This window comes from Trichomycterus rosablanca, chromosome 1 (genome assembly GCF_030014385.1).
Source record: "Trichomycterus rosablanca isolate fTriRos1 chromosome 1, fTriRos1.hap1, whole genome shotgun sequence".
NCBI classification, from domain to species: Eukaryota; Metazoa; Chordata; class Actinopteri; order Siluriformes; family Trichomycteridae; genus Trichomycterus; species Trichomycterus rosablanca.
In genome coordinates, this window is record NC_085988.1 from 80,945,759 (window position 1) to 80,973,705 (window position 27,947).

General features: G+C 43.9%; 1 protein-coding gene across 1 annotated transcript in view; it reads right to left on the minus strand.

Moving 5' to 3' along the window:
- Positions 1 to 555: 555 nt before the first annotated feature.
- The window catches only part of lamb1b (laminin, beta 1b), a 109,177-nt gene continuing 81,785 nt past the window's right edge, over positions 556 to 27,947 (minus strand). The window contains exons 22-33 of the mRNA XM_062996578.1: positions 26,248 to 26,462; positions 22,274 to 22,370; positions 18,361 to 18,730; positions 15,864 to 16,048; positions 15,248 to 15,489; positions 13,243 to 13,443; positions 12,414 to 12,558; positions 9,980 to 10,184; positions 9,754 to 9,895; positions 7,598 to 7,774; positions 6,544 to 6,703; positions 556 to 1,795 (exon numbers count right to left, since the gene is read on the minus strand). Of these exons, the coding sequence (XP_062852648.1) occupies positions 1,659 to 1,795; positions 6,544 to 6,703; positions 7,598 to 7,774; positions 9,754 to 9,895; positions 9,980 to 10,184; positions 12,414 to 12,558; positions 13,243 to 13,443; positions 15,248 to 15,489; positions 15,864 to 16,048; positions 18,361 to 18,730; positions 22,274 to 22,370; positions 26,248 to 26,462 (2,276 nt within the window). The 3' untranslated portion in view covers positions 556 to 1,658. The remainder of the gene's footprint in view (positions 1,796 to 6,543; positions 6,704 to 7,597; positions 7,775 to 9,753; positions 9,896 to 9,979; positions 10,185 to 12,413; positions 12,559 to 13,242; positions 13,444 to 15,247; positions 15,490 to 15,863; positions 16,049 to 18,360; positions 18,731 to 22,273; positions 22,371 to 26,247; positions 26,463 to 27,947) is intronic.

Below are 27,947 nucleotides of genomic sequence, written 5' to 3' on the forward strand. Positions count from 1 at the left end.
AGAAGGTCCTGGGTTTGATCAGCGTTCTTTCTGTGTGGAGTTTGCATGTTCTCCCCGTGTCCGCGTGGGTTTCCTCCAGGTTTCCTCCAAAGACGTGCAAGTGAGGTGACTTGGAGATACAAAATTGTCCATGACTGTTTGACATTAAACTTAAACTGATGAATCCTGTGTAATGAGTAACTACCGTTCCTGTCATGAATGTAACCAAAGTGTAAAACATGACGTTAAAATCCTAATAAACAAACAAACAAACCACAAAAACGTACCTGTAACAAATAAGCCTTGATGGGACAGCAGTTACAGCAGTAATGAAGAACTTATTTGATCATTTCCTCCCTCAGACACAGCCAATTGTGGCTTTCTGACCCCACTGTATATAAATGTATTTTTGATAAATTAACCTCAAACTGAATAATGTATTTGTTGTTTAATTACACACGATCTGACCAGACGTGAGTCCAACCGTACAGATTTGAACTGATAAATGATAAAACTAGTTTTACAATATGCATATGAACTATATAATCATCATGTTTAAATAAGTAAGCAGAAAAATTCAAAGACAACATGGGTACTTTATTCGTATAAACTTTGGTCCCAGTAATAAAGTGTCACATTTATTTATATAAATCTTTCTTTGGTACATGTATTAGTTATTTATATTATTTTAAGCTACAGTTACTAAACTGGGTGAGCAGGTAGTAGAATTAATATATAAATAAAAGATTTGCCTAGATGTGCTGCTGTAATATCTACTATATTATCTCAGTAATTACTGAGAACATGGTCAGGGTTGCAGTGGGTCTGGTTCCACAGCAGGTGCTTCACCTTGCTCCAGGAGTTAAAGTAGGTGCCTGGTGATGCTGGGTTCAAACTTTGCACTTAGTCTAAAGGTGGCACGGTGGCGCTGTGGGTATAACTGTCGCCTCACAGCAAGAAAGGCCTGGGCCCGTGTCCGCGTGGGTTTCCTGCGGATGCTCCGGTTTCCTCCCACAAGTCCAAAGACATGCAGACGAGATGCTAAAACCTGCACCAAGTGTGAACGTGTGTGCGGCCTGTGATGGACTGGCGACCTTTTCACCAGCCAGCAATAGAGTGTCACAAAGCAATGCCCCACAACAGCAGAGGTGGCAGCTGTACAGTGGCAATAAATCCTCATCCCTCCCTCAGACACAATCAATTGTTGAACGCCAAACTGTGTGTTTTTATTGGTTCTAAATAAAGTAATTAAATCTATAGTGTTTCATTAGTAGGTGGGTTATGTGGGTTAAGCTGAATTTGATCCTGGAAGGCAACACCGTAAATGTCATGAGCCAAAGTGGGCTGAGAATGGTCAACCACTTAAATAATTTGAAGGTACAGAGGGGTGACAAAGTGTACACTGAGTAACAGCCAGTAACTGTATACCCAAAAAGTTCATCTGCGTGGTAGGTGTAGCTCAGAAACTCATCAATAAACGTGCGTACCAGACAGGTGTACCTAATAAAGTGCTCGGTGAGTGTATGTACTTTGGTGGTAATAAATGCGGGAAAATATTAGCAGTGGTCAGATCAGATTTTTTAGGAAGGGGGAATCCTTTAGATGTGCTTTCTTTATCATGTTAGTGAGTATTAGAGTGTTTAATAATGATTAAGGAATTGTGAAGATGAGGAACGCGACTACAGACAGCTACTGTAGAGAGTGACTTTCTGGCCGAGTTCCTGTAGTACAGTGTTAGCTGCGTTCTCCAGCTCCTCCAGCTCTCCTGCTCTCTCAGCTAAAACCCTCTGATTCACCACAAACTCCTTCTCCAGCTCTGAGAGAACAGCAGAGACAGAACAGAATAAAACAGGTGTGTGCAGAAATCTTCGCTCATGCATGTAAGGTGACGGCAGCAGTACTATGGCATACACTACATGGATTTTATGTGTTTTTATGTGTGTTCAACAGTTGCACACAGGTGTAAAGCGAATGATTTAAAGAAATGATATACAGTACTTCAAACTATTGCTTTCAGGACGTCTAATGCCAAGTTCACACTACATGACTTTCCAAGTGGTCAGGTCGCTGGACAGTTCACACTACACGACTGTTATCGGGAGTCTTTCAAGTCGGTGTGTATTAGGGCTGGGCGATATATCGAGATTTTATAAAATATCGATATATTTTCATACGCGATATAAGATAAGACAATATCGCTTATATCGATATAGATGTTACGTTCCAGTTAGATCCGACAGTTCGTCTTTCTCTTCTGCCTGTTTGTCTCTGCACATGTTCACCTGCCCCGCCCCCCTCCCTCACTGCCCCGCCCCTCTCCTCTCCCTCACTGCCCCGCCCCTCTTCCTCACTGCCCCGCCCCTCTCCTTTACTGAACACAACTCGCCCCGCCCCTCTCCCTCACTGAACACAACTCGCCCCTCCCCACCGCCTCACTGCCCCGCCCCTCTCCCTCACTGAACACAACTCACCCATCCCCACCGCCTCACTGCCCCGCCCCTCTCCCTCACTGAACACAACTCGCCCCGCCTCTCTCCCTCACTGAACACAACTCGCCCCGCCTCTCTCCCTCACTGAACACAACTCGCCCCGCCCCTCTCCCTCACTGAACACAACTCGCCCCGCCCCTCTCCCTCACTGAACACAACTCGCCCCGCCCCTCTCCCTCACTGAACACAACTCACCCATCCCCACCGCCTCACTGCCCCACCCCTCTCCCTCACTGAACACAACTCGCCCCGCCCCTCTCCCTCACTGAACACAACTCGCCCCGCCCCTCTCCCTCACTGAACACAACTCGCCCCGCCCCTCTCCCTCACTGAACACAACTCGCCCCTCCCCACCGCCTCACTGCCCCACCCCTCTCCCTCACTGAACACAACTCGCCCCGCCTCTCTCCCTCACTGAACACAACTCGCCCCTCCCCACCGCCTCACTGCCCCGCCCCTCTCCCTCACTGAACACAACTCGCCCCGCCCCTCTCCCTCACTGAACACAACTCGCCCCTCCCCACCGCCTCACTGCCCCGCCTCTCTCCCTCACTGAACACAACTCGCCCCGCCTCTCTCCCTCACTGAACACAACTCGCCCCGCCTCTCTCCCTCACTGAACACAACTCGCCCCGCCCCTCTCCCTCACTGAACACAACTCGCCCCGCCCCTCTCCCTCACTGAACACAACTCGCCCCTCCCCACCGCCTCACTGCCCCGCCCCTCTCCCTCACTGAACACAACTCGCCCCGCCCCTCTCCCTCACTGAACACAACTCGCCCCTCCCCACCGCCTCACTGCCCCGCCCCTCTCCCTCACTGAACACAACTCGCCCCGCCCCTCTCCCTCACTGAACACAACTCGCCCCTCCCCACCGCCTCACTGCCCCGCCTCTCTCCCTCACTGAACACAACTCACCCCGCCCCACCGCCTCACTGCCCCGCCTCTCTCCCTTACTGAACACAACTCGCCCCGCCCCACCGCCTCACTGCCCCGCCTCTCTCCCTCACTGAACACAACTCGCCCCGCCCCACCGCCTCACTGCCCCGCCTCTCTCCCTCACTGAACACAACTCGCCCCGCCTCTCTCCCTCACTGAACACAACTCGCCCCGCCTCTCTCCCTCACTGAACACAACTCGCCCCGCCTCTCTCCCTCACTGAACACAACTCGCCCCGCCTCTCTCCCTCACTGAACACAACTCGCCCCACCTCTCTCCCTCACTGAACACAACTCACCCATCCCCACCGCCTCACTGCCCCGCCTCTCTCCCTCACTGAACACAACTCGCCCCGCCTCTCTCCCTCACTGAACACAACTCGCCCCGCCTCTCTCCCTCACTGAACACAACTCGCCCCGCCTCTCTCCCTCACTGAACACAACTCACCAATCCCCACCGCCTCACTGCCCCGCCCCTCTCCCTCACTGAACACAACTCACCCCGCCCCACCGCTTCACCAGTAATTCCTGCAGGCAGCGATAGCATGGACACGGATAAAGACACGACAGAAGCTATCGAAGAGGAGCTGCTTACTAAAAAGAAAAATAATGGCTCAATTATTTGGAGATGGTTCGGATTCAAAGTGTCAGATGAGCAGCAGAATAATGTATTCTGTAGAGAACGCCGAAAACAAGTCCAGACAAAAGGTTCCAGCTCCGTGTACCTTCATTCGTTTTTCACTTCAAATGCCAAAGTTGAAAAACAAGAAAACAAGCCGTTATTCGTTTCAAAAACCAACACAAGCGCATGCACGTGCTGACATGCACGTTAGTTTATACTGGATGATATCCCGACGTCCGAGACTCATTTATTTATTTATCTATCTTCTATTATAGTATTTCTTGTTCTCGGCCAATAAACATCCAAAAATTAATAAAATTGCATGAACTAACTCTGCAGTAAACAAGGAGCAAACAGCAATTAAACAACAAATAAAGCTGTTAAATAATAATAAAGTGCATGAAGCAGAACGCTGATTAAAATGCATTAAATGTTGTAATAGTTACACAGTAACATGAACGATTAGTTCTGCCTGTATTACAGAACTGAGTTCTATACGGTAAAAAAATATTAATGTAAATGTTAATGTTGTGGCGACTGATGTAAAAATAATGTATAAAGTCCAAACATGTGAGGGGGGGTTTAACGAGAACGCTACTTTTAATGTCACACAAGCTCAGTGCAAAACACGCAAGCTCACACAAGCGCAGCCGGAAACGGTCAATTTCTGTTATCTTCCCTACACACTCGCTCCCTGCGCCCTATAGTACACTTAACATTCTTAAAGGGCCAGACAATATATTTGTAATTCACATTACACGACAGGTGAGACGTTAGAAAACAAACTTTTTCTTACAATAGCTATTTTTTTTCTTAAGGAAAAATAGTTCTTGTGTGAAGCTTCCCCAGCATGAATATTAATAAAAGTGCCTGTAAAAAATTTGGAACATGTAGCTTCGTCTTGTTGTTATTACCTTATGGGATGAAAAAATATCGAGATATATATCGTATATCGCCATTTAGCTAAAAATTATCGAGATATAATTTTTGATCCATATCGCCCAGCCCTAGTGTGTATTTAACACCACACGACTGATCGGCGATAGCTGGTCTCACACTACAACATCTGTCACCAACTGGAATCGCAGGCGAGCTTCTCTGGTCTCCCAAACTACGTTCCGTCACGAAAACAAACGCCAGAAGTGACGAGGGGTTTAGTGATACCACGTCCAAATATGCACGTCAACAAGAAGCGAGAGATCAAAGTTTGTGCGCTGATGTGCAGCATAAAATCAAAGAGGCAAAATAAATGAATCCGAGTGGATTTGGCTACGCGACCAGCTTGGATTGTTCTATAGTGAGTTGGAGGTTAATAAATATTTTTGCACTGCAGCGTTGGTGTTTTGTAGAGAACGATCAGGTCAGAAATACTGTAAAACGTGTGTGTGTGTGTGCCGATGTATTCTGATATAAACTATATTATCCCCCCGTCCCACCTTTTTTACAACGCCTCCCCTGCGTTTCCCCTCACACCGTATCCTGCGTTCTCATTGGCTGTTCGACATAAAACTCATTTGACATTTTTGGCATTTAGCAGACGCCTTTATCCAAAGCGACTTACATTACAGTTACAGTATACAGTCTGAGCAACTGAGGGTTAAGGGCCTTGCTCAAGGGTCCAACAGCTGCAACCTCGCAGTGGTGGGGCTTGAACCAGCGACCTTCTGGTTACTAGTCCAGTACCTTAACCACTAGGCTACGGCTTACTCATTGCCAGTCGCTGGGCGAAAATCAGGGCAAAAGTTGTGTAGTGTGAACCAGGCATCAGTCGCTTTGGAAAAAAAGCATCCGCTAAATGCTGAAAATGTAAATGTCAACTAGAGCATACACTATATGGACAAAAGTATTGGGACACCACCTCTAATGTGTTTTAGCCTCAACAGTTACTCACAGGTGTAAAAATGCATGATTTAAATTAATGATATGCTTCCAATTATTGCTTTCAGGATGCCTAACAAGCATCTGCAGCCTTACAGGATGTTCACAGTGTTCATTATTTTAACTACACACAACATAATTTTAAGCCCAATTTAGTGTTATTATTATTATTTTTACTAGTACTGCTACTACTATTATTATTATTATTCATTGATTATTATTTAAAAATCCTTTTATTTAATTTAATTAACCACTTTACTCTTATCAGGGTTGCGGCGGGTCCAGTTTTACCGGGAAGCAAAAGGCTCAAGGCAGGAATACCCTAAACAGGGTGCCAATACATTTCAGGGCTTCAGCCTCCCTCCCTCAGACACAGCCATTCATGCCTGTGTAGACGCTGGCTGGCCAATAGCACAGCTGAGATGTGAACCCAAGACACATTGGTGGTGGGTTCAAATCTTAGCTGCTTGTCACTCAAGTGGTGTAGCAGTAAAGTAAGCTAGCCCACTCCAGCTAAGATCCCAAGATCCAGAGGTCCAGGGTTCAAATCTCATTCTAGTCACTCGTCGGTGCACTCTCAGCGCCGGTCACAAGCCTGGATAAATAATGAAAATGCTACTTTTAATAAGCCTCTCACCTCTTAGCCTCTGCATTTTTCTGACAGCATCATCTACCAGGTTTTTTGCCTCCTGCTGTAGTTGCTCCGCCCTCTGACGTGCATCAGACACGCCCACTGCTTTCTGCTCCATCAGCCCGCTGACCAGCTGGAACTCAGGCTGCACCTCCAGGTCCAGTTTCTGACACACACACACACACACACCACAATGTTAAAATGCATGTACACTATATGGCCACAAGTATTTGGACACCTGACCATGAGCTGGTTGGACGTTTTCTCCTTTTATCTCCTGATTTTTAACCAATTGCGTTATGCTTCCTTTCCACTGGAGCTGACCCCCCCGTCCCGATTGAGGAGAGCGAGACTGTCTCACGCCCCCTCCGACACGTGCGCAGTAGCCGAATGCATCTTTTCACCTGCACGAGGCGAGTTCATGTGCAGATCAGCTTTGCGTACGGAGAGCCACACCCTGATCAGCATTATTCCTCGACTCTGTGCAGACGCCATCAACCATCCAGCAAAGTCGTTCTCATTCGCTCATTTATGAGGAGTCCCTATCTGGTTTTCTACCCTATGATGAACAACGAGCCAATCGTTGTTCATGCAGCCGCCCAGCCCAGCCGGATGGCAGAGCCGAGTTTCAAACCGATGAGTTCGAAATGTCAGCTCTGGTGTGCTAGTGTGTTTCACCGCTGCGCCACCTGAGCAGCATGGACATCAGTTTTAAACACGTCTATGTGATCTTGTACTTTCCTTTATATAACTGATTTATCACACTTGTTAGCAACTGCTGTGGCTGAAACACTCGAATTGAAGTCATTAGAAGGGGTGTCCCAATACTTTTGTCCATACGTACAGTGCGGTTTGTATAGACATCGTCATCTTGGATATTATTTAAAAGACAGCTTTGATCCAAAATGGTCTAATTGTAAACATTTAGAAACACTACATGATTTTCCTCCACATCTTAGCACTTTTATGACTTTTTTAACTTCATTTCAGTCAGCTTGAACATTTCTCTAAATTTGCTTAACACATCTGAGAGAACATGTAATGTAAGAATGTGCTTTACTCGTTTGGTTTGGTCCGTATCCTCCACGACGCTCTCTGCTGTGTTCTGTGCGATTTCAGCGTTGCTGGAGCTTTCGCTTGCGTTCTGTTGTGTGTCGCTTGTGCCTCTCTCCAGACTGATCAAGCGATGAGTGGCGTCGCTCAGCTTAAACTCTGAACCAGCTGTCTCGGAGTCCACCTGCAAATTACACACACACACACACACACACACACACAAACACACATTTTATTTCTGACCTCTGTAATGTAATTTTTACACTGTTATTAAACTTGTAGCTGGATGGATTTATGGACGGACAGATATAAGTCTAGAAAGGTACACTATATGGACAAAAGTATTGGAACTAGGGCTGGGTATCGCCACTAATTTCCTGGATCGATTCGATTCCGATTCACAAGGTCCCGATTCGATTCGATCTTCGATTCAATTTCGATTCAACACATTTAGGCATATTTGAGTTACATTAACAGGTTTTGTTTAAATATGTACAGATGTACAGAGAACGAATGTGATAATTGTACAAAGAACACTCATTATTAAAAATATTTGTGTATTTTGTTTACATAAATAATTAATCCAAAACAGAAAACATTAACATTCATTTGTTATTATTATTTTATATGTCTGACACGCTACAACATTGTAAATGTAATGTAAACATACACCTGGCTGTTGAACAGCTTATGCCAAGTTTACACGACACGACACTCTGATTAACACCTGGTCGCTGTAATGTTCACACTACACGACTGATCGACGATGGGGGGTTTTACACCATCTATCACCAGGGGGAATCACAGGCGAGCTTCTCTGCTCTCCAAAACTACGTTCTGTCACAAAAACACACGTGAGAAGTGATGAAAGGTTTAATGATACCACGTCCAAACATGCACATCAACAAGTAGCGAGAGATGAAAGTTTGTGCGCTGATGAAATAAATGAATCTGAGTGGATTTGGCAACACGAGCAGCATGGCTTGTTCTATAGTGAGTTGGAGGTTAATAAATATTTAGTTTTGTAGAGAACGATCAGGTCAGAAATACTGTAAAACTCGTGTGTGTGCTGATGTATTCTGATAGAAACTATATTGCGCTCCACCTGTTTACAACCTCTCCCCTGTGTTTCCCCTCGCTGTTCCTCACATCGATCGAGAGCCGAGTTTTGATCGCAGAGCGAACACCGAGTTCCTCCCGAATCCAGCACCGACCCGTCGCCGAGCGAAAATCAGTGCAGAAAGTTGTGTAGTGGTCAGAACCTGAGCTTCTGCCATGCTGAACTGATGTGCAGGTCAGATCTCGTCGCATGAAAAAACACTGGCTGGTCAGGCGAAATTAAAGGGGGTAACAGATTTCCGTGTGCACCGTAAAAAGGGGCGTGTTTAAAAGATCGATATCGGATCGTTCAAATGAAGATCGATTCGAATCGAAAAATCGATTTTATAAACCCGCCCCTAATTGGAACACTCCTTTTTATATTTGAATTCATGTGTTTCAGCCACGACAATTGCTAACAGGTGTGATAAATCAATTATATAAAGCAAATATTATGCTTCCAATTTTGCAAGAACAGTTTAGGGAAGGCCCTTTCCTGTTCCATCATGACTGTGCCCCCGTGCACGAAACAAGCTCTATGAAGACATAAAGAAGAGCTTTAAAGAAACCCCAGTGTCCTGCACAGAGCTCTGACCTAAAATGCCAACTGAGGCTTTCTTGACCAACATCAGAGCCCATCCATACAAACGATCTTTTAAATTAATGGGCACAAATTCCCACATGCATACTTTAAAGTCTCGGTGAGAAAGAGAAATTGTCATAGCTGAAAAGATAACATACAGGTCACTGTAATTTAATAAAATTCGTTTTTGAAATGGGACGTGCAACAAGCTCATGGTCAGGTGTCCAAATATTTTTGGCCATACTGTGTAAATTGACAAGTCCGGATTAGTGCAGCCGTCAAGACCCTTCCCCAATCCACACTGTTGGAAGAATAATATTTAATCCAAATGATTGATTTTATTTGCTTGTTAGAAATGGGTGTGGCTAAAAAACCTGAACTTAATCTTTTTAAATGGTGTCCACATACTTTTGACCACATGTGTGGTTTTATGTACTTGTGTCCATGCCTACACAGTCCTACGTGAAAAGTAAGACACTTACAGTGACCGCACGATGCTCTGTGTAGTCCAGGTTACTCTTGGCCTCTGTTAGACTGGCATTTGCTGCAGACTGAGCACGCTCAGTTTCATTCAGCGCCGCCGTCACCTCGTCGGCCGTCTCCTTCAGTTGGGCAGACGTGTCACTGCAGAACAAATAAATCTGTTCACAGTATATCAGTACATCCATGTGGGCACTGCTGTGATCGTGACTGACGTGGAACGGGTACCCGGTGGCACGTGCCCTCTGCAGAAGTCTCTCGGCGGCGCGCGCCCGCTCGGCACTTTTGGACAAAATGTCGTCCACACCGGTCAGACCGGCCACGCGCTGTCGGATCTCCGTCGTCATGCTCTTCAGTTCGGAGGCCGTCACTGGCAGCTTCAGCTTCAGGACTTCATCAGATACTGTCTCGATCCGCTCCAGATCTGCTTCTTCTACACACACACACACACACACACACACACACACACACACACACCGGATACGCTTAGAAGGTACACTATACAGACAAAAGTACTGGGACACCCCTTCTGATTACTGCAATCATGTCTTTCGGCCATTACAATTGCTAACAGGTGGAATAAATCATTTATATAAAGGAAACTTATATGCTTCCAACTGTGCAGCAGGAGTTTAGGGAAGGCCCTTTCCTGTTCTAGCATGACTGTGCCTCTGTGTACAAAACAAGCTCTAGTGACCTGCACAGAGCCCTGACCTCAGCCTCACTGAGCAGCTCTGGAATGAACTGGAACATCAACTTAGTTTTTCTTGACCAGCATCAATGACCAGGCATACAAATGCTGTTTTGACTGAATGGGCACAAATTCCCACAGACATACTCATTTACACTTACATCTGTGGCATTTAGCAGATGCCTTTGTCCAAAGCGATTTACAATAGTGTGTCAGTATACAGTCTGAGCAATTGACGGTTAAAGGCTTTGCAATTTCGTTGACGAATGATTTTCGTCATAGTTTTCGTCAACGAACCTTTTTTTCATGACGAAAACGAGACGATGACTAAATAAAAACTACAAAAAAAGATAAAAACTATGACGAAATGAATCGACACTTTCGTCAATGAATAAAAACGAGACGAAAATGTTTGGCAGGGACAACATCCAATCAGAACTGATTTAGTTTAACATGACGTTAAAATCCTAATAAACAAACAAATATGTATTTTAGTCGACTGAATCGACTGTAGATTTAGTCGACTATATTCTTACGATAATTAGTCGACTAAAACTAAAACAATTCAGATGACTAAATTATGACTAAAACTAAATCAAAATTTGCTGTCAAAATTAACACTGCCTGGCAGTGGTTGGGCTTGAGCCAGCAACCTTCCTACCTTAACCGCTAGGCTACTTATCAAAGGAGAGATGTTTTTTTTTTTAGCGCATCCAATTGCCCAATTTGCATCGTGCTTCCTCTCTGCCTATGCCGATCCCTGCCCTGACCGAGGGGATCGAAGCCAACCCACATCCCCTCCGACATATGAGCAGCAAGCCGTATGCATCCTGCCACCCACACATTGACGAGTGTTGCGCCACCTAGCGTTGCGTGCGGAGAGACACACCCTAAGAGCGCTCCTTCCTCGTCTCCGTGTAGGCGCCTCTAATCAGCCGGCAGAGGTCGTAACCGCACCATTCTGACAGAGAGAGACCCACTTCCGACCTTAGTCCCGCCCATCTGAACAACAGGCCAATCGTTGTTCATATAGCCGCTCAGCCTCAAGCCGGTACGGCAGAGCCGGATTCGATACGACGTATTCGAGATTCAGCTCTGGTTGCAGCGTGAGAGGCTGTTTTTATAGCTGAAAAGCTCACACAGAGGTCACTCTATTTTAATACTATTTGTTTTTGAAATGGGAACTGCAACAAGCTCATGGTCAGGTGTCCAAATACTCCTGAACATACAGTGTAGCTACAGAGGTACACAGTGTATACAGTACACTACCAAATGACTCTCATCACCCGAATGAGTTTGGTGGCATCTCTGATAACAGTTACAACAGTTTTTAGTCTTGTAGGAAGGCTTTTATTCGTTCTTGGAACATGACTGCAGGGATTTGCTTTTATTCATCATAAGAGCATTAGTAAGGCTGGCCGAGCTCCGAATCTAAAGTATAGTGGGCACTGCCATGCCACGTCATGAACGTTGGAAGCACTTAGTTCTCAAATAAATGAGTGTATTCTATAGGATTAGGTTCCCTCACTAGAACCAGAGATCTCCACCCAAACCATCAAAACCAGCCCTAGATCAACGTTCTTCTCCCAAACTGCACAGTTGGTACCAGCTGTTAGGGCCAGCTGTAGCCTAGTGGTTAAGGTACTGGACCAGTGATCAGAGGGTCGCTGGTTCAAGCGCCACCACTGCCAGGTTGCTGCTGTTGGGCCCTTGAGCAAGGCCCTTAACCCTCAATTGCTCAGGCTGTATACTGTCACACTACTGTAAGTCGCTTTGGATAAAGGCGTCTGCTAAATGCTGACAATGTAAATGTACCATGGAATCCAATAGAAAGCTTCTGTTTCATCCAGTTTCATCTGTATGACCGTCAGGTGCTAAAGCTGTGTTTCCGGTCCAGTGCGAGTCTGAGGGCAGTGTGCTTTACACCCTTTTTTACACCCATCGCTCTGCTCTGTTGATGTTCAAACGTACTTGTGAGAAAGTCTCGTAACTGCTGAATGAGTTCTCGCAGCTCCTGATTGGTCTGTCCAACTCTCGCTTTGCTCCGATTGGCCTTCAACAGGACGCCCTGCGCGCTGAGTTTAGCCTCGTCCGCACGGCCACGAGCCTCGGAAACCTGTGTACGCACGTACCGAGAGACACACACACACACACACGCACGCGCACGTACGGACTGCTTACAAACCGGAAAATAGCATGGAAGCATGGAAAAATAATAACATCACACATCTTTATGGCCAAAAGTATTTGGACACCTGACTGTGAGCTTGTCAGACATCCTATTTCAAAAACAAATGGTATTAAAAATAGTGACCCCCTATGAGATCTTTTTAGCTATAACAACAGCCACACTATTAAGAAGGAATCACAAGACATTGAAGTGTGTCTGTGGGAATTTGTGCCCATTCAGTCAAAAGAGCATTCGTATGGCTAGAAAGTGAACTTTCATTTGATGTTCCAGTTCATCTAAAAGCTGAGGTCAGGACTCTGGAGTTTCTTTAAACCAAGCTTTTGTTCATGTCTTTATAAAGCAATGATGGGACAGGAAAGGGCCTTCCCTAAACTGTTGCTGTAAAGTTGAAAGCATATAATTTCCTATATATAATTGATTTATTACACCTGTTAATTATGCCAGCTAAAAGACATGAATTCAAACATTAGAAAGGCTGTCCAAATACTTTTGTCCTTAATATAGTGCGTTACATTGCAATTACGTTGACAAATAATATTCAATATGTTTTTTTTAAAATAAATAGTTAATAAAGTGTTATTATGAAGATTATTAGCAGTGAAAACCCACCATCCTGTTCAGCTTCTCCACATCCCTCAGTGAGTCCATGATGTTCTTATCCAGGTCTTTAGCTTCATTCATTGCGTTTTGGCTTTGAGTGATGAGACCCTTACACTCCTTTCCTCCACAGCGAGACCCTCCGTCTTCATTCACACATCCCAATCCTCCACATTCACCACAGCCGTCTGTCCCCTGCGCCCCACCACACACCTACACACACACACACACACACACACAGACTAAGCATCAATACACCGATTTTATCTATTCAACACTGTGAGTATTTATATAGCATATTTTATCTATTTATCAGTGTAATGTTTGTTCAAACACCCAGATTTCCAGTAATTGTTTACATAATGAGGTATATAAATAAGACATCAAAACGTTTTCAGACCCTTTAACTCTTTTGGAACACTTTATCGTGCTTTAGATTTAATTTCGAATAAATGTTATTGCTGTTTTCCATGTTCTGAGTGCTGTTAAGCACATAAATAAGTACAATAAATATGGTGGTAAAACAAGCTAGTACACCAGAGCTGACATCTCAGCATATCTACCGGCAGGCTGGGTGCCTTTATGGACAATGACTGCCTCATCCACGGATGGGATTGCCGGAGGGGATTTTTCATAACTGCTGCAATTACACCCTTTGCTGGCTGATTGATGACGCCTGCACTGTACTCTATGGGTGTGTTCGAAAAGCTAGTGCTCTCTCTACATAGGCAGCATTTTACGTCATCCTGTGCTGCGCTCCCGAGAACGAGGCTGTTCGAAATCCTAGATGCCTTAAAATCCTCACTACTGAGGTATCTTATTATTTCAATGTTATTTCGGCTCAAGAACGAGAGAGCGTCCGACGCTGCCTTAGTGATCGAGGCAATCCCAGAATTCATTGCGGGTCGGGCGCTCTTCTCTCACAGAAAAATAAACATGGCTGACGGGGCGGAGAAACGAATGGAGTTATTTTCAAACGTAAATAAAATATTACTGATTTTTAACTTGTATAAACTTGTACCGAGTGTTTTTATTTGCAAGTTCGGGCTTGTCAGGAAATTTAACCGTTATCGGTACATGAAGTGAGATGCTATATTGACGTCAGCGTGCTGTGCTACCTCAGTCCATTGGTTTTAATGGCGAGTAGCGCGTTCGAATAACCTGCCTTATAAGTCACTGACTTATTAGAATCCTCTCTACTGAGGCAGCTGCCTATGTAGACAGTAAGACCGCAAGGCAGCTCACTAGGTTTTCGAACACACCCTATGTGTGCAATACGGATCTCTATATGAACAGGCCTGGTGCAAAGGGCGTGTGAGTCGGCTCTCCCAAGTCAGGAGTGGAGAAAGCGAAATGTGATCGGGTTACTAGATACGACTAGATTGGGAGGAAAATTGAGATTATGCATGAAAAAAATTGACAAAAGGATAAACCATTATGTTGAAAAGAACCGATATACATTTTTACACAAAATAGGCCTCTTGTACATTTTTAACTGTATATTTTTTACCTAAAATTGCATATTCATAATTATAATATTTTTCAAAAGCTGAAAATATGTATAAAAATCCTGTAGCAAAATTAATTCCCTTTATCCACCTAGCAAAATCTCAGCAGTGCTATTGGGCGGTCAGTCATCTACAGAGACGCAATTGGCTAAGTCTGGAATTGGGATGGGACGGTCGAATGGCATAGCCATTGGGAGGTGAACTTGTCATTGAGACAGTGCCTGTTTCAAGCCCAAATAAAAATGAGGAGGGTTGTGTCATCCAGTGTAATAATCACATATGCAGACCAAAATTATCTGCTGTGACGAGAGCTAAAACTATGTACAGGAGACACCAGGCAAAAAAAACCCATTAAATATACAGTATGTAAACCAGGGTGCATTGATAACTGCATTACAGTCTTTGAAACATGAAATCATCTTTTTAGTAATGCTTTACTAAGAATTTTGTTATGAATGAAATATGCAACACATTCCAGTACAGACAATAATTCTGATTGGCTGCTGTACCTGTTGGCTGAATTCGGACAGGTCGTCCTGTTCCAGTTTCTGATCGAGTGTGTTGAGTCTCTCATCCTGCAGACGGTGTTTGAGCTGGGTCTCTCCTTGAACCGTGTTCATCGTGGACTCTGCGGCGTGTCGTAAAGCTGCCGATTGCTGCATGGGGCCCGGCGGGTCACTGACCACCTGATTAACTCGATTCTCTGCATCCACTGACTGATGGTAATACTCTCTAATGCTATCCACTGCACCTGTGCAATCAGAAACGAGATCAGAATTAAAAATGACGGGGTGCTTGGGTGGCACAGCGGATTAACGAGCTAGCCAATGACCGTGGAGACCAGAGTTCGAATCTCGACGGTACCATGGGCGTGGTCGGACACTTGCACATATACATCTGGCCTTATCTGAGGGAGGAAAGGACTCAGGACTAAGTGGTAACTGACACTTGTCACACAGCAAGAAGGGCCTGGGTTCGATTCCCCAGGGTTCTCTCTGTGTTGAGTTGTCCCTGTGTCCGTGTGGGTTGTGGGTAAGTCAGCCCTGTGATGGACCCACCTCAAACCCTGACCAGGACAAAGCGGTAGTAAATAAATGAAAGCAGGAGCAGTAATGCCGTTTATACCTCTGGGATCTGAGTGTTTGATACGCAGCACGTCTCTCTGCGTGTTGTCTGTGATGTCCTGCTGTCTCTGAGCATCCTGATTTAACGTGTTCAGCTCCTCCACCACGCGGCCATGATGATCAGACACCCGCTGTACGTCCCCCTCCACCTCTCTCAGAGACTCATTCAGATCTGACACCATCTTCCTAAAAAAAGAGTCAAACAACACAAAGCTCCTATTTTATTTTCTTATTTTACTTCACTAAACTTATAAAGGTTTTTTTTTTTTAATAATTAAAACTATTAAATAAAACCCTGCCCATCATGTGGCACAAACTAATATTGGGCATCAGAGCGTGGACCTTATAGACGAGGATCGTAAACAACCTCCACCGAGTCACCCTGATGACTGCCATCTATAAAACTGCATGAGCTGAAGCCTGTAAAAAGCGTGTGCTAGCCTCACTTTCCCAAATTGGTGGCATTTGTGTGAGAGACGTCCTATTTACTAATGTAAGCTTTATTTAAAAGTAAATTATTTAGGCCGCTCAGGTGGCGCAGCGGTAAAAAGACACGCTGCAACCAGGGCTGGATTCTGAGTACCTCGTATCGAATCCAGCTCTGCCTCCCCGGTTCGAGGCTGAGCGGCTGTACGAGCAACGATTGGCCGGTTGCTCGGTTGGGGGGGGGTGGGACAAAGAACCGGATGTGGGTCTCTCTCTGTCAGAATGCGATTACGACCTCTGCCGGCTGATTAGAGGCGCCTGCACAAGAGATGAGGAAGAGCGCCCTTAGGGTGTGTCTCTCCGCATGCAACGCTAGGTGGCGCCACACTCGTCAATGTGTGGGTGGCAAAAATGCATCCGGCTGCTGCTCATGTTTCGGAGGGGATGTGGGTTAGCTTCGATCTCCTCGGTCAGGGCAGGGATCGGCATAGACAGAGAGGAAGCACGATGCAAACTGAACAATTGGATGCGCTAAAGTGGGAGAAAAAAGGAAAAAAAGAAAAGAAAATGATTTATGTTTCATATTTACCACCACTTTTCACCTAGTCAGTGTTGCAGCAGTCCGGCTCCTAGGCGCCAATCCATAATTGTAGATTTTCTGGAAATCTGCTGTGTCAAATTCTACTTGCCATAGTTTATTAATTTGGTGCTGTTGGAAGTTCTAGAATAGGGAAGTGGAAGCTCACTGGTTAAGGTACTAGACTAGTAATCCGAAGGTTGGCAGTACAAACCCCACCACCAAGAAGTTGGCACTGTTGGGCCCCTGAGCAGGGCTCTTAACCTTCAACTGCTTGAATTTTATTAAGTCAAAATTGTAAGTCGTTTTGGATTAAAGCGTCTGCTACATGCTGTAAATGAAAACTGAAACACTGAGTTTGAATCATGCAGCGATATGCGACAGCAGCAATTCACACCCTGTTGTATTTTTAAAGCAGTCTAGATTTTAATATTTATTGATATTAAGTGTAGCAAAAGTATTTAAATGTAGAGTGAATGCAATTCTATTTAAATTGTATTTTCAAACATTATACACTAACAGCACAGATCAGTTGTTTTATTTAAATGATAAATCCGCCCTACTCGCGTCATTCACGACTTTTTACTCTTATGCTTCATCCCTTTTTAAATTCAGCCAGTGCCCAGCTGTATTATTAGAATGTCCGATTTCACATTTGTTTGACACCTCACAAGTCACCCCAATTCCTAATGTACACCGATCAGGCATAACATTATGACCACCTTCCTAATATATTGTTTTGGTCCCTTTTTTGCAGCCCCTTCTGACACTTTTCTATCAGAACCAGCATGAACTTCTTCAGCAGTTTGAGCTACAGTAGTCGGCCAGCCTTCGCTCCCCACGTGCATCAGTGAGCCTTGGACGCCCATGACCCTGTCGCCGGTTTAACACTGTTCCTTCCTTGGGTTACTTTTGATAGATACTGACCACTGCAGACCGGGAACACCCCACAAGAGCTGCAGTTGGCCCTCGTCACACTTTCTCAGATCCTCACGCTCGACCATTTCTCTAACATCAAATTTGAGGATAAAATGTTCACTTGCTGCCTAATATATCCCCCCCACTAACAGGTGCCGTGATGAAGAGATAATCAGGGTTATTCACTTCACCTGTCAGTGGTCATAATGTTATGCCTAGTTGGTGTATAATACCCATTAAATGTCATTGCTGCCCAAATATCCAACTTCATCCATAAAAACAATCATTCTGGCCAAGAAAATACATTCCAATTTTTTGTTTGTTGTCCTCAAATTACATGTTGAGTGAGGTGACATGGTGGCCTTGGAGCAAGAAGAACCTGTTTTTGATTCCCTGGCCGAGCATGTTCTTCCTGTGTCTAAAGACATGCAGTCAGGCCAATAAGAACTGCTGTCTGAGGAGTTTGCTGCCTTTCGTCCAATGGTTCAGACCTACCGGGACCCTGACCAGGATAAAACGGTGGTAAAAACAGTGTGTGTTTCTGCGTGTGTGTGTGTGTGTGTGTGTGTGTGCATACTTGGCATTCTGCAATAGCTCTTGACTGTGTGTAAGAGTCTGCTGGGCCTTGTCATCCTCCAGTATTTGAGTGATTTGCTTGGCTCCGCCCTCTAGATTGGATATCACATCCTGATAGGCTGCAGTAACACCTGACACCTTGAGCTCCTCCACAGTGTCCACCAGCTGCTGCGTCTGATTGGTCAGCTCGCCCACTGTCTGGTCCCATTCACGGAAGCACTGATGACATGGCTGGCAGTCGGGGAAAGTTCCCACGAAGCCCCGTCCACAGGAGTCACATCGACGACCACCCACGGCCTCCGCGCACGTGCACGCACCTGTCGCCTTGTCACATTGTGGAGAGGAGATGCCCCGCGGGTCACAGTCGCACGCTGCAATATGTACACACACGTAGACACACACACACAAACAACTCACAATGCATCGATGGAAAACACACCACATAAACAATGATTAGATGTGTTGTATGTATACTTTTGAGCCAGTAGATTTTGTCAGTATAAACTTATGGACAAAGTATGTTTTTATCCTCCAGAAACAACATTTACATGCACCACATACAAATAGACTTTTAAGTGTGTGTGTGGACATAATGTGCTTGTGCATCTAAGTGTGTCTGCTGGAATTTACAACCTCTACATCTGCACTTTACCACCGTTTACCAAGTTTGTGTGTGTATGTGTGTGTGCAGCTGTTTAAGAGGTACTGGGGGAATATCCTGTCTTAAATTCTACTGTTTTTTTACTGGAGCATAGCCACGTGTGTATCTGTTAGTGTGTGTGCAGTCATTGGTGTTTGGAGTGTGTCTGTTAATGCATGCATGTTTGTGTCTGAGTGTGTGTGAGCATGTGTAAGATGGTTAGTTTATGTTTAAAGGTGTGTGTGTGTGTCTCGGTCTGATGGTATATTGTATCTGTCCGTGAATGTTGTGTGTGTATACATGTGTAAGATGGTTAGTGTATGTTTAAGTGTGTGTGTGTGTGTGTGTGTGTGTGTGTGGGTCTAATAATATATTGTGTCTGTCAGTGCATGTGTGTGTGTAGATGTGTAAGATGGTTAGTGTATGTTTAAGTGTGTGTGTGTGTGTGTGTGTGTGTGTGGGTCTAATGATATATTGTGTCAGTGCATGTGTGTGTGTAGATGTGTAAGATGGTTAGTGTATGTTTAAGTGTGTGTGTGTGTGTGTGTGTGTGGGTCTAATGATATATTGTGTCAGTGCATGTGTGTGTGTAGATGTGTAAGATGGTTAGTGTATGTTTAAGTGTGTGTGTGTGTGTGTGTGTGTGTGTGTGTGGGTCTAATGATATATTGTGTCTGTCAGTGCATGTGTGTGTAGATGTGTAAGATGGTTAGTGTATGTTTAAGTGTGTGTGTGTGTGTGTGTGTGTGTGTGTGTGTGTGTGGGTCTAATGATATATTGTGTCAGTGCATGTGTGTGTGTAGATGTGTAAGATGGTTAGTGTATGTTTAAGTGTGTGTGTGTGTGTGTGTGTGTGTGTGTGTGTGGGTCTAATGATATATTGTGTCAGTGCATGTGTGTGTGTAGATGTGTAAGATGGTTAGTGTATGTTTAAGTGTGTGTGTGTGTGTGTGTGTGTGTGTGTGGGTCTAATGATATATTGTGTCAGTGCATGTGTGTGTGTAGATGTGTAAGATGGTTAGTGTATGTTTAAGTGTGTGTGTGTGTGTGTGTGTGTGTGTGGGTCTAATGATATATTGTGTCTGTCAGTGCATGTGTGTGTAGATGTGTAAGATGGTTAGTGTATGTTTAAGTGTGTGTGTGTGTGTGTGTGTGGGTCTAATGATATATTGTGTCAGTGCATGTGTGTGTGTAGATGTGTAAGATGGTTAGTGTATGTTTAAGTGTGTGTGTGTGTGTGTGTGTGTGTGTGTGTGTGTGTGGGTCTAATGATATATTGTGTCAGTGCATGTGTGTGTGTAGATGTGTAAGATGGTTAGTGTATGTTTAAGTGTGTGTGTGTGTGTGTGTGTGTGTGTGTGGGTCTAATGATATATTGTGTCAGTGCATGTGTGTGTAGATGTGTAAGATGGTTAGTGTATGTTTAAGTGTGTGTGTGTGTGTGTGTGTGTGGGTCTAATGATATATTGTGTCAGTGCATGTGTGTGTAGATGTGTAAGATGGTTAGTGTATGTTTAAGTGTGTGTGTGTGTGTGTGTGTGGGTCTAATGATATATTGTGTCAGTGCATGTGTGTGTGTAGATGTGTAAGATGGTTAGTGTATGTTTAAGTGTGTGTGTGTGTGTGTGTGTGGGTCTAATGATATATTGTGTCAGTGCATGTGTGTGTGTAGATGTGTAAGATGGTTAGTGTATGTTTAAGTGTGTGTGTGTGTGTGTGTGTGTGTGGGTCTAATGATATATTGTGTCAGTGCATGTGTGTGTGTAGATGTGTAAGATGGTTAGTGTATGTTTAAGTGTGTGTGTGTGTGTGTGTGTGTGTGGGTCTAATGATATATTGTGTCAGTGCATGTGTGTGTGTAGATGTGTAAGATGGTTAGTGTATGTTTAAGTGTGTGTGTGTGTGTGTGTGTGTGGGTCTAATGATATATTGTGTCAGTGCATGTGTGTGTGTAGATGTGTAAGATGGTTAGTGTATGTTTAAGTGTGTGTGTGTGTGTGTGTGTGTGTGGGTCTAATGATATATTGTGTCAGTGCATGTGTGTGTGTAGATGTGTAAGATGGTTAGTGTATGTTTAAGTGTGTGTGTGTGTGTGTGTGTGGGTCTAATGATATATTGTGTCAGTTAGTGCATGTGTGTGTGTAGATGTGTAAGATGGTTAGTGTATGTTTAAGTGTGTGTGTGTGTGTGTGTGTGTGTGTGTGTGGGTCTAATGATATATTGTGTCAGTGCATGTGTGTGTGTAGATGTGTAAGATGGTTAGTGTATGTTTAAGTGTGTGTGTGTGTGTGTGTGTGTGTGTGTGGGTCTAATGATATATTGTGTCAGTGCATGTGTGTGTGTAGATGTGTAAGATGGTTAGTGTATGTTTAAGTGTGTGTGTGTGTGTGTGTGTGGGTCTAATGATATATTGTGTCAGTTAGTGCATGTGTGTGTGTAGATGTGTAAGATGGTTAGTGTATGTTTAAGTGTGTGTGTGTGTGTGTGTGTGTGTGTGTGGGTCTAATGATATATTGTGTCTGTTAGTGCATGTGTGTGTGTAGATGTGTAAGATGGTTAGTGTATGTTTAAGTGTGTGTGTGTGTGTGTGTGTGTGTGTGTGTGTGTGTGGGTCTAATGATATATTGTGTCAGTTAGTGCATGTGTGTGTTAGTACATGTGTTAATGTGTGTTTGTGTGCGTTGGTGTGTAAATGTAAGAGTATGTAAGTGCAGGAGTGTGTGTGTGTGTGGAAAGACAAATGAGCAACAGGGAAAGTTACACCCTGTACTAAACACACTCTTGTATAAACCAGAGCTGTTAAAAATCTCTCTTTGTGATCACATTTTATTTTATGGGAGTGGATTGAGCTGAAAAGATAGTGGGAATGAGTCTATGGGCCCTTAAAAAATGTGGTGCCCATGGGTTTCCAGTAGAACATAATTGTCTGGTTTTGTATGAGGTCCAGTAAGTTTTCGGAGCTTAAAAGTCTTGTACTTGCTTCCCAAAACCTGCCAGACAAAACAAATATGCATAATAATCAGTTTAAAAAAAAGAGCTGTGGATGATGAATCTGCACCCACTGTGACCCTGACCAGGATAAAGTGGTTGATGAAATTGAAAGAAGATGATGCTGGTTTTGCTCATGATGTATCTGATTGTCTTACTCTTCTAATCTTTTATATGTACATTTAAACAACAGGTTCTTAATGTGAACAGAACTGGTTCTTTTATGACATGACAATGATGCTTGGCTTTTATGTATGAGCGTGTATTTCATGTGTTTGAAACCCACCGAAACACTTGACTTCCGGATCACCCCAAAACAGCTCCCTACACTCCTCACACGTCCTCCCACCGAAACCAGGCTTACAGGAACATTGACCTGACAACTAACACACACACACACACACATTTTTAAGGCAACACTTTAGAAACTCAAACTGCAGCTCATTTAAAACAGTATATATGTTCATAATAGGACCCATTCTTAAATGTATAGGATACACTAGATCAGGGGTTTTCAACCTTTTTGGACATGCGCCCCACCGCACAGAAATCATTGAGAAAGCTTCTGACAAGCTACAATAACGTAATTATCGTTGTGCATCATACATACGACGCAATATTGCTGATTGAAAATATTATTTTAAAAAGATAATACAGTCCGACCCCATCTGAGCCGATTCTATGAGCACATTATATAAATTCGTGGTTCACTTTGGTAAATCGTAAGCGGTTCTTGCTTTTTGATGTAGATGAGAGCAGAAAACGTTACTTCACAGAGCATAGACAAAAGTTCATCAATTACTAAGTTGGTTAGTTCGGGATCATCTGCTCTGACTGAAAACGTTTAGCTCCACAGGCAGAGTCGGCTCCCGCTCTGTGGTAATACTCAGTATAATTAAACCTGAGCTTTTTAAGGTAAGCTTATGTTCTGTAGTAGTTGGTGTTTATTTACAACCGCAACATTCATTATAACAGTAAACACGGAGAGATGACTGAGAAAAGAAACTTACGCTGCGCTTAAAATGAATCGACTCCTGAATCACTTATATCGATACTGTGAACAGAGCGTCTCTCTTAAAGACACAAACACGTCCTATAACAGCGGTCGCTGCTTTTGACACCGGTTATCTTCGCTGATAGCTCTATTTTGAAGGTTTTTTTCAGACGGAACTGAATAACATTAAACGTGCGTGTGAGCGTGGTCAGTGAGACTAATGAAATATGTCTCCCATGGGTGAAAAATGAATTGCTTTAGTTTTAGAAGTAAAAAAATCTCGTAATGCCACGCTCCCCGGTCAGGCACTCGCGCCCCCCCCAGACAAGTACTCGCGCCCCCCCACAGGTTGAAAACCCCTGCACTAGATGGTCAAAGCATGTGGACACTCCTCCAAAATATTGTGTTTTAGGTACCACAGTTTACCAAGTTTGTGTGTGTATGTGTGTGTGCAGCTGTCTAACAGGTACTGGGGGAATATACTGTCTTAAATTCTACTGTCTATTACTGGAACATAGCCACGTGTGTATCTGTTAGTGTGTGTGCAGTCACTGGTGTTTGAAGTGGGTCTGTGAGTGTGTGAACATGTGTAAGATGGTTAGCTCATTTAAAACAGTAAATACGTTTATAATAGGCCCCATTCTTAAATGTATAGGATACACCATATGGCCAGAGTATGTGGACAATTCTCCTAAAATATTAAGTTGTGGTGTTTTAGCTACACCCACTGCTAAAAGGTGTATAAAATCATGTTCAGAAAATCAACAACACTTATAAATAACAACTCACTTTCTACAGTTTTAGTATGACTGCCTCCTATTCCATCACATGTGCCCCTGTGCACAAATCAAGGTTGTGGAGGAACTTCAGTGGCCCGAACCAGTTGCATTAGATTGGGATTAGAACATTGGTTACAATGATACAACATCAGTGCCTGAATAAGTTCAATTTCTAACTAACAGGCTGCAGAATCTTGTGGAAACCCTGCCCTGAAAAGTGGAGACTGTTATAGCGTCATGGGGAAAATTCCATACAAAAGACCATGGTTTTGGAATAGGATGCCCAATATGCTCATATTTGGGTTTCCATATACTTTTGGCCATATAGTGTATATAATGTAGTGTACAGTATGTACTATATAATGAATGTGTGTCTGTTTAGCTTTTGGGGGCATCACGTTTCATTTAGCCCATAAACACAATCTGGCTTAATGTATTCCTGATGTGCTTAACCTCACTACCATGTGTTCCATTAAAAAAATATCCTATTTTCTTCCACTGTAGTTATGGCCAATTCCCATTCACACAGCAGAAACTGCACTGAAATGGTAAATGCTAACACATGGGTCTTTAAAGACACGAGAAGTCAGCCACCACATCTTTTCTAACTGCAGCTCATGCCCCATAATTCAGATCAAGTCAAGTCAGATTTATTTGTATAGCGCTTTTTACAATGGACATTGTCTCAAAGCAACTTTACAGAATCCAGGACTGACAGATCAAAAACCCCTGTTGAGCAGGGTTAGGGTTAGGGTTAGGGTTAGGGTTAGGAACCAGGCTCAGCAGGGACCCCCATCCTTCTTGGGTGTAATAATACACACCAATGTGCTTGGAGAAGGGAGGTAACTGGAAGTCATAGGTTGTGTTTATTCTTGTAGTTCATTCCCCTTGGTACACTAGTACATTTTAGTCCTGGTTTGCTAAGCGTGCACACTCACAAATTTACAATCAAACCAAAATAAGTTGAAGAAAAGCCAGTCGTCAGAACAATGCACCACACTGGGCTTAATGCACTTATCGGGGTTGTGGATACCTGGCGGTATTTTTAGCAATTGGAAACACAGGAAAAAGGTGGTTAAATAAATGAAGGAGTCAAAACCGCCCTAGAAATTCATCCGCTGCGCTTTTTCCTTCAAATACTTCTTGTGTCTTAGACTCATGTGTTACTCATGTGTCATGTGGGACAGTGGTAGCCTAGTGGGTAGGGCTTTGGGCTATCAATCGGTAGATTGGCGGTTCAAATCCAGGCTCTGCTATGCAGCCACTGTTGGGTCCTTGAGCAAGGCCCTGAACCCTCTCTGCTCCAGGGGCGCCGTACGATGGCTGACCCTGCGCTCTGACCCCAGCTTCCAAACAAGCTGGGATATGCAAAGAAATAATGACAAATAAAGCATATCTTATCTTAGCATTTACCATTTCAATGTAGTTGCTGTTGTGTGAATGGGAATTGGCCATGACTAAACGGGAAGGAAATGTGATATGTAATTTTTTAAAGGACCTCATGGTAGTGATGTGAAAAACATCAGGAATGCATAAAGCAGTTGTAGCCTAGCGGTTAAAGTAGTGGACTAGTAAACATAAGGTCGCTGGTTCAAACCCCACCACTGCCAGGTTGCCACTGTTGGGCCCTTGAGCAAGGCCCTTAATCCTCAGCTGCTTGGACTGTATACTGTAAGTCACTTTGGATAAAAGCATCTGCTAAATGCAGAAAATGTAAATAATAATAAATGTTTTCAGTGCCTCTCACAGGATGTTCAGTGTGACATCACATCCTGTGTTTGCTTTGTTTAGATGCCTTTGATATGTATTGTGTTCATATCTGAAATGAATCGCACCAGAATTCCTGCGCAGCTTATTGGTGAGCCAGAGTTTGAAATGAAGCTTCAGATTTATTTATTTATTAGGATTTTAACGTCATGTTTTACACTTTGGTTACATTCATGACAGGAACGATAGTTACTCATTACACAAGATTCAATATCAAACACAGTCATGGACAATTTAGCTTCTCCAGTTCACCTCACTTGCACGTCTTTGGGAGGAAACCGGAGCTCCCGGAAGAAACCCACACAGACACGGGGAGAACATGCAAACTCCACACAGAAAGGACCCGGACCACCCAACCTGGGGATCGGACCCAGGACCTTCTTGCTGTGAGGTGACAGTGCTACCCACTGAGCCACCTACTGCCCACGAAAGCTTCAGACTTACTGTAACAAACCGCACTAACAGCAATTGCACCAGGGCTCATTTAATCCAACCCAATCTGACTCCTGTCTCCTGGACTCCAGGACAGAGCTGGCTTTGGCTTTTTTAGGGTTAAAAGTGGCTCCAGATCAGCTTGAAACCTTTCCTCAACAGTCTGGATCGTGTTCTGTCTCACTTGTGAGCTGATTTAGATCAAAGCATCGACCCAGTAAATAATGGTACTTTATTTACCAGCTTTAGATGTGACATTCCTGAATATAAAAGGGTGTGTGTCCTTACCACATCACAGGACTGGCTGTTGGAGTGTGTGGGTTGGCATCTGCACAGTTCGCAGCCCTCTCCACTGTTGATGTTCCAGGTGTTTGGGGCACACCGATCGCAGTACAAACCCTCCACGTTGGGCAGACACGGGCACTGCCCACTCACCCGATCACACTCACACTCACCGTCTTCACAGCTTTGAACGGCAGTGCCTGAAAGCTGGCATGTACACCCTAAACACACACATACACACAAAACAGATGAACTACAAAAGCATCAGTAACAGTGTCTTGAACTCTGAGTCGTATTTAATAACCCCATTGCATTTAGCTTTCTCTAGTGCTTCAGACCTCCAGTCCAAGCAAGGACCAAGAAAGACTGTGACTAACACACTCCCTCAGACATGTGTGCAGTAGCTGACCACTTCTTTTCACTTGCACCAGGCACATGGAGGGTCTCGCACCGGTCTCCATTATCCCCATTTTTGTGCAGGCACCAATCAACCAGCCAGCACAGGTTGTAACTGCAGTAGTTATGATGAACCCCTAAGCTTTCTCTACCCTGGAAAAGCCCATTATTGCAGTGTAGGCACCCATTAAATTAGTGCAGATTTTAAATGCTTCATGCAAGATGTGGGGTGATTACTTATTGCTCTCTGTATAACTGTTGTTGCTGCTGCTTTTACGTCATCCTGCAGCTGTTTTCAGGTGACTGCTGGACAGCTTTATGAAGTAGGTGACAAGATTGTTAAAATACAAAAAAAAAAAGACATTATATGTGTATTTATGCTATAGAATATATTTAAAAAAGTGTCCATAATGCTGCTTGGACACTTCTCAGCAGTCGAATACACCAGCCCAGCATCTGAGACATGAGTGTTTTTGTAGATGGATGGACCAACAGCTGCTTTATTACAGAATCCCTTCATTACAGAATCACTTTGTTAGTTTAAGGTCCTGTTGCTGCTTCATAGTGCTAATGTTAAACAATCAGCAGCTTTAATAGGTGTCTGTGCGTTCCAAGTATTTTTAAACATCAATCCGTCAAGCAATCTGGTAAGTACCAGGGTATTCATTTATTTAACAAATCATCTCATAAACAGCTCCTTCTAAATTACTGCATCAATGTATTTTAAAGATTAGGACTCAGTTTTGGGCTCCCTGTAAACCCTACCCAGTTAAATTCCTTTATAATCCCCAGGTAAATCAGTATGTGGAACGGGGCGTATGATGCAGGTTTCTTAGTTCCTTATTTACTACCAGTTCACTACCTCACTACTCTCACCCTCAAACTGTCTTCTCATAAACCAACTGATACATAATGTAATCTTAGCTGGTCACAACTAAGAACTAGCAATTTTTGTTGCAACATTTTACAATCCCATTCAGCAAGTCAACAATCAGCAAATTAACTTTTGTGATAAAAATTGTGACTTATGTTAGAACTAGGTTCTTATGGTGCTTTACATATAACTGGATTTAAATTAGATCTACATTCCAGTGCCTGAGAGCTACACAGCACTAGGAGAATACCTGCAGGTTCAAGCCAGTGATTACACCATCTGGCTCCAACTGGGGGGAGCAAAAGGGAAACGGATGAACATTTAACTGTAGTTCGCATTTGTTTACACTTTGCCGCTGCACATCAAAACGTTACCAAAAACACATGCATACCACACATTCTTAGTTTAAACACACACACACACACACACACACACA